General features: G+C 42.5%; 1 protein-coding gene across 2 annotated transcripts in view; it reads right to left on the reverse strand.

The window, feature by feature from the left end:
* CACNA2D3 (calcium voltage-gated channel auxiliary subunit alpha2delta 3) overlaps positions 1–15,264 on the reverse strand; it is a 913,362-nt gene that overhangs the window by 485,595 nt on the left and 412,503 nt on the right. For both annotated transcript variants that reach the window (XM_053599985.1, XM_053599984.1), the window contains exons 6-8: positions 14,500–14,631; positions 4,470–4,530; positions 4,228–4,378 (exon numbers count right to left, since the gene is read on the reverse strand). In XM_053599985.1, coding sequence (XP_053455960.1) covers positions 4,228–4,378; positions 4,470–4,530; positions 14,500–14,631 — 344 coding nt within the window. The remainder of the gene's footprint in view (positions 1–4,227; positions 4,379–4,469; positions 4,531–14,499; positions 14,632–15,264) is intronic.

Genomic DNA, 15,264 nt, shown 5'->3' on the forward strand with positions numbered 1-15,264 from the left:
CTTCCTATTATGTGAATTTCTGATATTTCTATAATGAGTAATTAAAGATTAATAAGAAAGATAGTCTCAAATTAGCTGCTGCTTATCTGTAAATGCTTCTGGAAGTGTGGGGATCAAACCATATTTGCATATTCACAACCAGGCTGGGGACTAGAGTAACTGTTCTTAATTAGAAAATGCTAAGTTTTAACTATCTGAGTCTCCTCCCAAAGAACTGTGCCCCTGGGCCATATAATTACATAATAGAATGGTTGTTTGGATCAACTACATTCTCTTCCCTTCTGCTCAGAAGCAGCTAGAGGTAAAGCTGGCCAGTGCCTGACTCTCTTTTTTTTTTTTTTTTTTTAATTAAATCATAGCTGTGTACATTAGTATGATCATGGGGCACCATACACTTGGTTCATAGACCGTTTGACACATTTTCATCACACTAGTTAACATAGCCTTCCTGGCATTTTCTTAGTTATTTTGCTAAGACCTTTACATTCCACATTTACTAAGATTCACATATACCCTTGTAAGATGCACCGCAGGTGTAATCCCATTAATCCCCCTTCTGTCCACCTCCCTCCCCCTTCCCTCCCCTCCCTTTCCCCCTTCTCCCTATTCTTAGGTTGTAACTGGGTTATAGCTTTCATGCGAAGGTCCTAGATTAGTTTCATAATAAGGGTGAGTACATTGGGTACTTTTTCTTCCATTCTTAAGACACTTTACTAAGAAGAATATGTTCCAGCTCCATCCATGTAAACATGAAAGAGGTACGGTCTCCATCTTTCTTTAAGGCTGCATAGTATTCCATGGTGTACAAATACCACAATTTATTGATCCATTTGTGGATCGATGACTCTTAACTATGTCCCTTTTAGTGGCTGAGTGACTCTCCAGGGTCATTTCTGCTGCTTTGTGCCTGTCTCCACATCATGCGGCACAGAGCCAGGGTAAAGGTTCCATAAAATAATCTGGATAGGACACTAAGCAAGGGGTGTGCACGCAGTGGGCCCTGTGTGGAAGGCAGCCATTGTTCCTATTCATTCAACAAATGTTTAAACTCCTGCTATTTGCCAAGCACTGTCCTAGGAGTTGGGGATGTAACCATGAATACACAAGACTAAACCCTATTCCTGAGGAATTCTGTTTTCTATTTTTTCTCTCTCCTCTTAAGGACTTCTTAAAATCTGAAGCTGTAAATCATGTTGCCCTGCAGTTGAGACCTTTGCTCTGAGAGTTCATCAGAAGAGGCACGCGTACAGAACTCTAGTTCAAGCAATCCTCTCTGAAACTCCATGTCACTTAAGCACCTCTGCTTTCTGCCTAGTGAATACTCAAGTGGGTGTCATGCCAGAGAAGGCTGCCTGGACACAGAGTTCCATGATGTCCCTCTCTGCGCAAAGGTCTGAGCAGACCACAGCAACCGCATCCTTGGAGCACCTAAGCACCCCTTCCTTCCCATGCTCCCTGGGCTCAGGGAGTCCTGCACACCAGCTCCACCCTGGTACATCCACTCAGGTATTCCTGGCAGCAACTCTGTGGGCAACATAGATACACCCACTTCACAGTTGAGGGGACTGATGCTTCTATTAAAGGAGGTAGCCCAAACACACACAGCAAATGTGGCAGAACTGGGATTCAAAACTTAGTCCTCACTGCAAAACCCAAGCTCCGCCCCCTCACCATGCTGCCTCCAACCACTCCACGTCCCAAATAGATGTGACATGGAAAAGCACAAGAGCCCACCACACTTGAGCACCAGGGCAGGTACTCAAGGAAAAGAATCAGGCTCATTGTCACTATGGTCTTTATTATTTTTTTTATTAAGTCATATATACATAGATCATGAATACATTTATGCCTTTGTGGGATTCAATGTGCTGATTATTTGTACAAATTGGAGTGCTGACATCCTACTAATTAACATAGCTTTCACTTCATTTACTTTATCACAGTGTTAAGACATTTGTGTTCTATACTTGATAGATTTGACTTGTACCCTTGCAATATGCTCCATAGGTGTGGTCACACCATTACCCTCCCTCTATCGAACCACTCCCCTCCTTTCCCATCCCCTCCCTTTCCCTCCTTTACCCTAGGCTATAGTGGTGATTCATCTCTCGTATGAAAGTGTGAGTGATTATAAATTGATTTCATAGTAGTACTGAGTACATTGACATTTTTTTTCCATTCCTGAGATACTTTACTAAGAAGAATATTTTCCAACTCCATCCATGTAAACATAAAAGAGGTAAAGTCTCCATCTCTTTTTAATGCTGCATACCCCGTTTTCCCCAAAATAAGACATCCTCCGAAAATAAGACCTACTTACAGGAAAGATAAGACATCCCCTGAAAATAAGACCTAGCACATCTTTGGGAGCATACCTTAAAATAAGACACTGTCTTATTTTCGGGGAAACAGGGTAGTATTCCATGATATACATATACCATAATTTATTAATCCATTCATGGGTCAATGGGCACTTGGGCTTCTTTCATGACTTGACAATTATGAATTGAGCTGCAATGAACAATCTGGTGCAAATATCTTTGTTGCCAAGTGATTTTTGGTCTTTTGGATATGCACCTAGTAGAGGAATTGCAGGATCAAATGGCAGGTCTAGATTTAGATCCCTGAGTGTTCTCCAAACTTCTTTCCTGAAGGAAGATACTAGCTTGCATTCCCACCAGCAGTACAGAAGTGTTCCCTTTTCTCCACATCCATGGCAACATCTGTAGTTTTGGGTGTATCGTCTAACTCTACTCTTACTAGAGTTAGATATATCTCAAAGTGGTTTTGGTTTGCATTTCTCTGATGATTAAAGATGATGAGCATTTTTTCATGTGTCTGTAGACTGTGCACCTGTCTTCTTCAGAGAAGTTTCTGTTCATTTCTCTTGCCCACAATGAAATGGGATCACTTATTCTTTTCTTATTAATAAGTTTGAGTTCTCTGTGGATTCTGGTTATTAGACCTTTGTCGGAAATATAACCTGCAAAAATCCTCTCCCATTCTGAGGGCTGTCTACTCGCTTTACTTACTGTGTTCTTGGCATGTGATTCTCTCAATTGATGCTGAAAAAGCTTTTGATAATATCCAGCATCCTTTCTTGATCAGAACGCTTAAGAAAATAGATACAGAAGGAACATTTCTTAAACTCATAGAGGCCATCTACAGCAAAACCCACAGCCAATATTGTGTTGAATGGATTAAATTTAAATTATTTCCACTCAGATCAGGTACCAGGCAAGGTTACCCATTATCTCCACTGCTTTTTAACATTGTAATGGAAGTCTTAGCCATCACAATCAGGCAAGAGAAGGTAATCAAGGGTATGCAAATAGGATCAGAGGAGATCAAACTGTCACTCTTCACAGATGATACAGATGATAATGATTCTATATCTGGAAAGCCCCAGGGACTCAACTATAAAACTCCTACAATTCATCAAGAAACACTACGGTCTTTAAAATAAGAGTGGTAGGAGCCAAAGGGCTCTGATAAGAATCACACCAAAGAATCCAGGGGAAGAAAAAGAACTAGGCTAGAAATCTGAATAAGTGGTCATTTCCAGGCCACATGTCAACTGAGCAGCCTCAGCCTTGGTTCCTGGGTCTCCCCCTCCCAACCTTGTGACCTTGGACAAGTTACTGACACTCTCTCAATCTCAGTATCTCCCTCTGAAAACATGCCCAAACTACCTCCAACATCTAAGAGTCCTAAAAAATGAACATAATGAAAAAATGAAATATAAGGTACACAGTAGGCACTTAATAAATGCCTAATAAAGTGTCTGAGAACCATAAGCTGCCTTCCACGTTTTAGTTGTGTCATGATCACAATTATTATTATTATTATCATAAGGCTAATCTATTTAAAGTTAATTTCCATGTGAGAAATTCTAGTGGTTTAGGCAATCTTTTGAGGACTATTCTCCAGGGTTCTGAAAAGGTGTCGGCTCCCCAGGAAAACCTAATCTGGTGGTAATATTCCAGATGACAGTGGCTCTGGGCTAGGTCAAGAGGTAATGTGTTCAACTGAATTCCTCAAAAGCCCTAATGTCTCCCAATGTCCCTCCACTGTCCATGATTCTGCAAACTCACGCGGGGCTAACCAGGTCTCATGCCCTGGCCCCTGGATGCTCTGTGTCCAATAACAATAACAGTGTTAATCCATTGCTGCTAAAAGATCAAGTGAACCCTAAGTGCAAAGAAAGTACAAAACAGCTACACTCACAGCAATTATGTTGAAGAAGTCATCATCCCCAAGCGTATCCAAAATAGACGACACCGTTTGCTTCGCAATAGTCAGACGAAGTCCTTTCATGCTGCCACTGACGTCAACTAAAATGACCACATCCTTTGGAGAAGTCGCTGCCTGGATGTACCTAGTCAGGAAAAAATTAAGTAAAAATGAATCCTGACCTCTCTTCAAGATTTCTTTTTAAAAAATAACTAGGAGATTTGACCAATGCCTACCATTTTCTGTTCCTGCAGTCAAAAGCAATGACTCCATTCTCATCTGGTTCCCATTTAATCCCTAGAAGAAAAATGGGGTTATAAGAAACCCAGAAACTTCAAATATTTATTCATAGCATTTCAAGGCTGCTCTGCTTTGTTGATTGAATTGATAGGGTGAAAAATCACATGCAAAGACCAACCCTGGAGTTTATCACGTGCTCCATCACCAGGGCTGGGAAGGAGCTCTGCGGCCATGACCCCACAGAAACACAGGCTTAGCTCAGCGGCTCCAAAGACCCACAGAATGGAGGCATCTTTAGCACTGTGCTGTCTGTAGAGAGAGGATGTGACTCCAGCTCCTTCCCTTGGCTTATGATAAAGGTAGCCAAGGTCATTTCTTACTGTCCAGGAGGTTGTTGGACCTGGTGACATTATCCATAGATCTTTGGACAGAGTCAGGCCCCATCCCTGGACCTGGGTGAGGTAATGTCTGTAAGCAGGGAATTAGAAAGCACACAGTACAGTGTCTCCCTCTCAGCATACCCAGGGTCTGTTCCCTCCTCACTCCTGTTTTTAAAATCAGGACTTTTGGCTTGGCTTTCCACATTGACAATGACATAAAATGGCTTTAATTTTCCTACATAATAAAGTTTGAGTTTCAGATCCTGAAGCCTGGGAAATTTTCCTCACGTGTAAAATCAACTCCAACATCCTTCGTCTTGTGGTTTGCAAACTGGTTATAATATATCCAACTTAATTTTTAAAAATAAAATTTCTTTTAAAAAGAAAGGTACTCACTGCTTAAAAATAAGATAGGAAATCATTGCTTTTTTTTTTTTTTTTTTTTTGGTCAGGGCTGGGCGTGAACCCGCCACCTCTGACATATGGGGCCAGCGCCCTACTCCTTTGAGCCACAGGCACCGCCCTAGGAAATCATTGCTTTCAATCATCATTGCTGTTCAGGCATGGAGGATTGGAAATACAGACTTTGGACAAAAGTAGATAAAAACAGAAAAATCATTCCGACAGGAGAAATTCCTGTGATGTTGAGATTCTCCTTTCCAATTAACAATGGCCAGCTTTCTGGACCACACTGGGTGAATAATAGGCATTACGTGCTTAAGGTATCATCCCAGAATCATTACATAGATAATCTTGAGATGGTAGTTTGTAAGCCAAAGACGTATTTATTTTTTTTTTTTTTTTGAGACAGAGTCTCACTTTGCCACCCTCGGTAGAGTGCCCGTGGCATCACAGCTCACAGCAACCTCAAACTCTTGGGCTTAAGCAATTCTCTTGCCTCAGCCTCCCAAGCAGCTGGGACTACAGGTACTTGCCATAATGCCTGGCTATTTTTGGTTGCAGTTGTCATTGTTGTTTAGCAGGCCCAGGCTGGACTCGAACCCTCCAGCCTCTGTGTATGTAGCTGGCGTCCTACTCACTGAACTACAGGCGCCGAGCCCAAAGACAAATTTTGTTTTGTCCTCCTTGTACCTGAGTTTCCCACCTGCATACTAGTACCTGCCTGATTTAAAGAGTTCGCCTTAAGAAGTCAGAAAACAGAAGTATAAGAACCCTCGGCCTATTGAAGGTCATTGGGCAATAAAGATAAAATGTACCTGACCTGATACTGTACATAAGGGACTGGAATGCAATTTATTTTAAAAATATCTAACACACTTTGTAGAAATCCAAGTAACACTAGGAAGGCACAGATGTGACACACAGTGAAATTACGTCCCTGGTGAGCCTAGGCAATGTTTGGATTTGTAATTCCACAAATAATTGGCACAAGAATGATATTAAGAGATTTTTATATTTTTTGTTTTTTAAATGTGTTTATGTATAGTAGGTGTCCAAGGGATGGTTCTTAAATTATGCTGAGTCTCCTTAGACCTCAGCTGGTCCCACACATACAAATGACCACCCACCCCATTTTTTTTTTACTGTACCATCCTTTCTCTATTACAGCCCTATCATGGTATGCTCAATGAGGAGCAGAAAATGACCATTCCTTTCACCACCCCAACATTCAGGACAGTGGCTTAGCGGAAGGAAATAATGAGTCTTGGGGATCTCCATTTGGTTTCAACCCGTTTCCTTACATCTAAACTTGTAACTTCTCTCAAACAGGGCTGAAATGTAGTTGCTTTTGGAAATGTTGACATTAAATTAATCTTTGGGAAAACCAGTATAAGATACAATTCCATTGTAAAGGTGCATCAAACAGGATGACTCCAGAGCCTTTGCCTACTAACTCTACCTTTCACTCAACTGCAAGTGCTTGGCGGGTTGAACATACAGGAGTGACTGAGAAAGATGCCCCGGTTCCTGCCTGCCCTTGGAAGCCTCACATGTAGTAGGGAAATAGACAGTGGAGAAGAAACCACAGGTACCAGAGACATCATGAGGAAGCACCTGACGCTATGTCAGGAGATAAGGTGATTTTTTTTATTTTTTACTTTCTATTTCTTTGCTTTTTGTTGTTGTTGTTGAGACAGAGTTCCACCCCATGCCCTGAGCAAAGCACAATGGCGTCATAGCTCACTGCAACCTCAGACTCGAGCTGTGGGCATCCCGCTGCCTCAGCCTCTGGAAGCCGCTGGGATTACAGGTGCCTGGATGCTTTTTTTTTTTTTTTTTTAATGAGTTGGGGGTCTCACTCTCACTCAGGCAAATCTCGAACTCCTGAACTCAAGCAATTCTCTCTCTTCAGCCTCCCACAGTGCTGGGATTACAGGCATGAGCCACTGCCCCCGGCAGAAAAGGTGATTCTAATCCCTAATGTAAGGAAGGCATCTTTGAGCTGAGAGTGGAATGACAATTTATTACTTTGCTGGCACTGCAGTAATAAAGTACAGTCGTCGCCTGGTGGTCATGGGAGATTGGTTCCAGGACACCCCTGGCCTTGGTCTGTAGATACTCAAGTTCCTGATAGATAATGGTATAGTGGCTCGGTGCCTGCCGCTCAATGGTTAGAGTGCCAGCCCCATGCATCAGGGGTGGTGGGTTCAAACCTGGCCTGGGCCTGCTAAACAAAAATAAATAAATAAATAAAACCAAAGAAAGAAAGAAAGAAAGAAAATGGTATAGTATATGCATATTGCATATAACTTATGCACATCCTCCATATAAATCATCTCTAGATTACTTATAATACCTAATACAATGTAAATGTTCTACAAGTAGTCATTAAACTACATTTTTTATCTGTATTATTTTTTATTGTGCTGTTTGTTTTTTCTGAATATTTTCTACTCATGGCTGATTGTACAGATGCAGAGCCTGTGGACCAGAGGGCCGACGGTACTGCAACCTGGGTAGCTTAACAGAAGTGTATTCTCTCATCATTCTCGAGGCTGTAAGTTCAAAATCAAGGTGTCAGCAGGGCCAACCTCCCTCTAAAGCAGGAGTGTCCAAGCTGGGGCCCGTGGGCCACATGCTGATTTTGTGAGGATTGGGTTTTTTTTTGCTTATCTGTGGTGTCAGGTATCACAAGTATGCATGGACATTTTTTTTTTTTTTTGCAGTTTTTGGCCAGGGCTGGGTTTGAACCTGCCACCTCCGGCATATGGGGCTGGCACCCTACCCCTTTGAGCCACAGGCGCCGCCCTGACATTTTTATTTTTTTGCTAACCAACTTTCATTAGTGTTTGTGTATTTAATGTGTAACCAAAGGCAACTCTTACTCCTCTAACATGCAGCAGAAGAGAAAAAAGCCCTGAAGGCTCTGCGGGAGAATTCTTCCTTGCCTCTTCCCAGCTTCTGATGACTATTAGCAATCTCCAGCGTTCCTTGATGTATCATTGTGTCACTCAAGTTTCTGCCTACATCTTCCCATGGCTGTCTTCCCCTCGTGTCTGTGTATCCACTCCTAATCACCCTAATCTAGTGCAATCTCATCTCAACTCCTTACATCTTCAGAGGTCCCATTTCCAAGTAACATCACATTCTGAGGATCCAGATGGACATCAATTTTGGGAGGACACTGTTCAACCTACTACATATGGCTAGGATTTGTTAAATAGAAGCAGGGGTAGTGACCGGGTAGAGATGAGCATCCAAGGCAGAGAAAACATTGTGGGCAAAGAATCCTGAGGCTGAGAAGTGTGTGTCAAGTTCAAGGAACTGAAGGAACACTGGTGTGGCTGTACATGGAGAACGTCCCTGCCATAGGAAAGGAGCCTGACAGACAGCAGGAACTGTGGGCCCTTCACAGGCAGGATGTAGGTATTCATCGAGTATGGCTGGGGATATTATAAATCCAAGCATAGCTGCCCTGGATGTAACAATAAACCTCATACTTTGGCTCAAAGTCAAGGCTTGATGAGCCCAGGCGTGGCGAGGCCATCTTGCTCAAAGCTGACATTTCAAATCTCAGAGAAATAATAGTTGGATCATCTTAAATCTTTGGAATCTAGGGAATTATCACTTAACCAAAAAGCACACTGCGTGGGCCATACAATTTATGAAAGTGCCAATATGCCTTCTGGACTCCCACCAAGGGTGGTGGTGCAGTTGGCAGTGGAGTTAGCTAGTTGCATTCAGCCTTCCCTCTGAGGCATCCTGGTCTTCATCAGCTGTGTCAGTGAATGTCAGCCTACCTTCTTCAACTTTCAGAGGACACGGTCTCTAGAATGTTAACAGACCCCTGGTTGAAATTGAAAATAATGTCGAAATCACTACTGAAGATTCAAATGCTCAAATTTGAGTAAATTTTAAATATTGTGCAACATTCCTATATCCCATAGCTTCTCTCCCAGAGGCATTAAAAACCAATATAGGAGGAAAATTAATTCCATCTAAGACAACATATGACTTCATGTTCTCTTTTAGCACATAAAAACGAATTGTAGGGCCAGCAGAGCAGAACCTAATGCAAGATAATCCAAAGGTCAAGCCACATGCAGCCAAACATAAGCCCATGAGGCAATGGAATTTGAGATTATCTAACAGAACTACAAAGGACTACCACAAAAGGCACACTAAAAACCCAAATTATCTTTTTGCTCTCTAGATTTATTTCTGCTTTGTTCTGAGATCCCTCCTTCTCTCTACCTTAACAAAAGGTGTCCTAGTCCATTGCTTTTCTTCTCATTAGCGCAAAGTGTTTTCCATCCCACATCCCTGGCACTGCCAATGACATTAAACCATCTCCATGACCCACCACCCGAACCAATACTCACTGTCTCATTGCAACATGGGATTTCTCTTCCCTATTTGAGAGTAAAGTCCAGAAATATGGGGAAAAGGTAGGAAAATCAAGAGGTAGTATATGTTGGTTTTGCTCCTAACTGTATAGGTTCTGTCCAATTCCTTCCTCAAAATAAAATTTGGAATATGGTCCATAATCTAAAGTTTAAATACATGCCTTCCAGCATAACTTTAGGTCTAAAATATCGGGCCTAGAATAAATCCTGGCATCTAATATGAGTTTGAGCTGGAATCCAATTTGGCTTTAAAATGTCTTCTGAGAAGCTGGCTATGCACTTCTTTAAAAAGAACTCCTTCATTCAACCACATGCCACCTCCCTTAACAATCTCTTGAGAGATTATACACATAATAAATGAGTATGTAATAAGGGAATCACTATGAGAATTATAAGAAATAATTTTCCATGATTATTTTTTATTGGCGTGGTCCTATTTAGTTGGCCAACGAAGAGAACCCTGTTATCAGTCACACTTTTCCTGTCGCTAAACCTGAGCCTGATGAGGAAGGTGAGGAAGCGAATCAACACAGCATAATGCTGTTCACAGAGCCTAGAACCTAAACTTGACACCAGCAAACAGCACATGTGCTCTTGCAGACAGTCTTTACTGTCTGGCATAAACCAACTTTTACCATGCTAGGGTACCCAAATCACGGCATAAGTATAAAACCATCAATTCCCTTTGAAATCATCAGGCCTTTGACAGGACAAAGCTCCTTGAGATGGGGCTGTAGAAAGGTAGGAGTCTGATGTTGGGGAAGGAACTGAGGCTTCTTATCATCACATATGAACCTAATTTGTGTCCTGTGTTGGATTAGACATTGATCTACCTATGATGTACAGACATAGTTTTCTCTCTGTGTAGGTAAGGTAGGAACAAGGGGGTGCAGCAAACTGTCAGCCAGTCATATCATTTTAGATAAAGCTAAGGATTGACTAGAACAGGAAGGATGGGACAGCAATGGTGGTCTCACCCAGTAAACAAGGTCCCACAGAGGGTTGTAACAAGATGAATTGGCTGAGGGTCACAGGAAAAGGATTCACTGCACAGGTGTCGTCCTCTGCTTCCTGGGAGAGGTTGGGCCTGGAGAACCCTGCTGACTAGCATGGCAGTCACTACACCATGAAGAAATGGTCAATAGAAGAGTATGCCCAGCGTCCAGGACATAGTGGGCACTGTGGTGGAAAGGGAAGGAACTCAGGAGGACTCAGAGGAGATAGAACAATGGGAAAAGAAAGAGACCATGGCTCTGTTCTGCAGTTAATGCCCGCTCCCTACTGGGCCACCCCCATCTCCACCAGACTGCAGCTGGGAACAGGGACCCTCCTCTACAGCATCTGTGGAGAAAAAGCTGCTGACACTGGGTGATGGCACATAACAGATCTGGTGGAATTTTATCCACAGAGTGGTTCATACATCCAACAAACACATAGGAAATGCCTATAACACTCCTAAAATACGTTATTCTTGCTACTGGTGACAGAGTAATGGACAAAACAAATGTCTCTGTCCTCCTGGTGGCTGATATTCTAATACAGAAGACAGGGATTGAAAGCCTGTTGGTTCAGGATTTCAGGTTTAAGTTCCCATTTTATAAAGTAAGAACCCGCCTGTAATCCTGGCATTCTGGGAGGGCAAGACAGGAAGATCCTCTGAGCTCAGGAGTTAGAAACCAGCCTGAACAAGAGTGAGATCCTGTCTCTACTAAAAATTAGGAAAACCTAGCCCAGCATTGTGGTGGGCACCTGTACTCCCAGCTACTTGGGAAGTGGAGGCAAGAGAATCACTTAAGCCCAAGAGTTTGTGGTTGCTGTGAGCTATACTGCTATGGCACTCTACCCAGTGTGACAGAGTGAGACTCTGTCTAAAAAAAAAAAAAAAAAAAAAACTCTCTCTCTCCCTCTCTCTCTACACACACACACTGACACACACACACATATATAAAATAAAGACCACAGACCCTGACTAAAGTCTTCTGTTGAGTGAGACCCTTCTGCAATACAGGCACTGAAAGATAAGTCCCTTGGAAACTGGCCACAAAAGACTGCAAGAGAAGTCTTTTATTTTTGTAGTGTTATGTTATTCAACATGGTAGCTACTAGCCATGAATGCCACTTAAATTTAACTTAATTAAAGTTAAATAAAATTTAAATCTCAGTTTCTCAGCCTCCTCGGGCCCATTTCAAGTGCTCTGTAGCTACATGAGGCCAGTGACAACATCTTAGGGCACATAAAGAACGTTTCCACCAGCCCGTAAAGTTCTTTTGGACAGCACAAAGAGACAGTGGCCACCTGCTCACTGGATATAAATTGAACTTGAAAAGGTCTAGGTATGAATCCATGCAGAAATGGACTCAACACAGGTATGCTATTAGCTTACTGTTTACCAAAATACTCTTTCAGGAACTCATTCCTCCACCCCAGAAGTTGGGATTGAAGTCCCTCCTCAGTGATTCCCCCAGTACTTTCTAGTTCCCCCATCCTAGTAGGAAATACTCTGTGCCACGATGATCTGTCCATCTGCCCACTTCGTGATCCCCCAGCCCTTTCTAATTCCCCCATCCTACTAGGAAATACTTTGTTCCATGATGATCTGTCCATCTGCCCATCTCTCCATGGTGGTAACTGATGCTCCTTCATCTGGGGAGCCACTCCAGGCAAAGCCACAAAAATTCCACCTTGACCCTATGGTTTCATATGGGTGACCACGCCCTGTACCCCTGGCTTCAGTGGTGGGCATGTGACCCAGACCACACTAGTCCCACAGCCAGGCCATGGCCCCCATCAGAGGGAGATCCCCTGCCAGTGAAGCAAGTTCAGAGTAGACCAAGGCAGAAATGAGAAATGCAAAGAAAGATTCAAAATCCAAATGACATTGCTGAGTACTGAAATCCAGCTGTGTTCCCAGACAGCATGCTTCCTAGGTCTCAAGTTACATAAGCCAATAAACATGTTTCTTGCTGGAAGGAGTTGGAACCAGTTTCTGTCACTTGCAACCAAAATCTCCATGAATGCATTTCCCCACAAGAGGGCGCTTGACAAGGGCAGAGACCTGTCCAGTCCAGTTCACTATTTTATTCTCAGGGTCTCTCTCACAAGGTTCTTGGTACAAAGACAGGACTCAGGACACGATTGTGGAAGACTGAAGAAAGCCTTCTTCTGCTTAAGAACATGCACAGTTACTACATACTATTATACCACTCAAAAATGGAAAGAGGCATCCTAACAAAAATTTTCATGATCACTCTTCTAATGGCGTTAAGTGCAGGAGGGAAGAGGTATATTAGGTGTTAAGAACTAACACAGAGTTGATTGACCACCATCTGGGCAATGAAATTTATCAAGGCAATGAAACACCTTTGGCCTTTTCTAACATAGCTAAAATACAGTCATTTTACAAAGTTAAAATCCTGCCACAGTGCCATAAAAAAACTGCAAGCATCTCTGAGCCTACTGTTCTGTTAAAAGCCTTGTATGTAAATTAATCTCCCCTATTACACAAAACTTTTATGAGGATTCTCATTATTTTCAAATGTCCTCATGACTAAAATTGAAGGACTTTTGCTGGTGCAGACAACAGATGATTTGTAGTTTCTGCTTATCTGTCCCACCCTCATCCAAATACTGCATAGTGAGACGGTTAGACCTCCAGTGGCTTCCTAGGCGCTGCAGCCTCCCCACTAGGCTCTGATTTCAGCAACATTTGTATCAAATTTGCTCTCTGTTGAGTGTATCAAGGCAGATTGCAATTTGGTGGCACTGGAACTTTAATAGTCCACTGTCTATTATAATGTTATCTTTAATACGATGCTTATTGTTTAAAGCTCCAGGAGGAAGCGTGTGCACCCTGCTGAACATGGCTCTCGGGAAAGGCTGAATAATCTGCCAAAGGCAGGCAGGTCTCAGGGGACAGATGCTGTGCGCAGGGCAAACAGTTCCTCAAGGCAAGGCCGGCAGTCTCCGTGCCTCAAAGTGGGAAGACATCAGGTGCCTAGTCTTACTTAATGAAAACATAAAAGACTACTTAATTGGTCCAAGATTATGCATGGTGTTTTTTCTCTTCTTTTAGGTTGAGCTTGTTAATTTCTACAGCTGTGATGTTGGCACAATTGTAGCCCCAAGTCCTGTTTTCACAACTTGTAAGCAAAATTAAAACTTCCCTTTTTAATTAAAATTCAAAGCAAGCCAGAATTAAAATCCTATTGCAAAATAGAGGCCTGGGAAGGCTCCAGAAGGAACACCTGTTCCAAAGGCATGACGGACAGCCACTGACCAACACACGGCTTGGAATGCCGTCGGAGGTCTTGGTGGAGGGGCTGCTACTGTCAGCAAAGCTTTAGCCATTTCAACCTGTCCCTCCGAGCTGAGCCAGCTCTGGGGTGGGGAAAGCCAACTCCAAACTTACTATTTCTTATACCTTTCAGCCAGAATTTAACTTCCCAAATATGACTTGTTCTCTTCCCCAGTAGTGATAGCAATGATAATAATATAATAGCAATAACAGTATAGTAATAGTAATAAAACCAAACTCTTACCCAGAAGGATTAAATATTTCACACATTCAACATCCTACTTCACTTGTGGTGGGAGCTCTACGAATTACTCTATTGATAAAGATTCAGGTCCAGGGAGGCGCTCTGTGATTGATGCCTGTGTGTGCATATGTGCCTGCAGACGTCCCCTGGCCATTCCTGTCCTGTGCCCTGACAATAGAGCTGAGCATCATTGTTCATTTTCATCGAAGGGAAGGGAGAAAATTTTAACCCTGAACCCTAAAGAAAATTATTACAGGCTCATTCATCTGAATCATAGTTGTCAATGCAGGGATACTCACCTGGATATTGCCTAAAAAAGCCTTTTGCACTTCCAAAGTATTGCCATATGAGAGATGGGTCACGGTCAAAGTTATCTACAAAAACTTTATTTAGGGATTCGGACCAATAAACTCCATTGACAATGGCAGGGTCTGTAAAATCAGAGAGAGAGAGAAAGAGAGAGAGAGATTAGAAACAAAAGTGAAATAGACTCCCTGGCAGATAGCAGCATAAGATACCCCCATCTTGCAAGAGGCTCTGAAAAAAGTTACAGTTCCCAAAATGTTTAGTTTCTGGGAATCCAGATGCTGGGGCTTCTCCTCCTCCCTAACCCCCTAATCACCCAGGAGCCTCTACTGATGGCTCCTTATGTGAAAAGCACATTCCTCTTTTACAACTTTCAATATCATAGAACCCATCATTCCTGAGAAAGAAGAGAGCCCTTCTTAGCATTATTTTTCTGCCTTTTTCCCTACTGAGCCAGAACTCAGCATTAAAAATAGAAAATCTGTGTTTTCTCATGCTGTAATCACCTCAGCCAACACGACCCATTCCGTTTCTCTCTGCCCTTGGCTTAGAGGTTTGTTTTTCCTAAACAAACAAACAACAAAAAAGAAATTAAATTGGAATTGTATGACTAAATCTTTGTACTTTTTCTGTTCAGCAGAACGTGAGCTCCATGAGGGCATCAACCACATCTGGTTGGTGTTCTGTTGTATCCTTTGACTAGCACAAGGCAGAAACTGCAAAACTTTTGTGGATTGATGAAGGGATGGATGGAAGGA

Source organism: Nycticebus coucang, chromosome 8 (assembly GCF_027406575.1).
Source record: "Nycticebus coucang isolate mNycCou1 chromosome 8, mNycCou1.pri, whole genome shotgun sequence".
Lineage (NCBI taxonomy): Eukaryota > Metazoa > Chordata > Mammalia > Primates > Lorisidae > Nycticebus > Nycticebus coucang.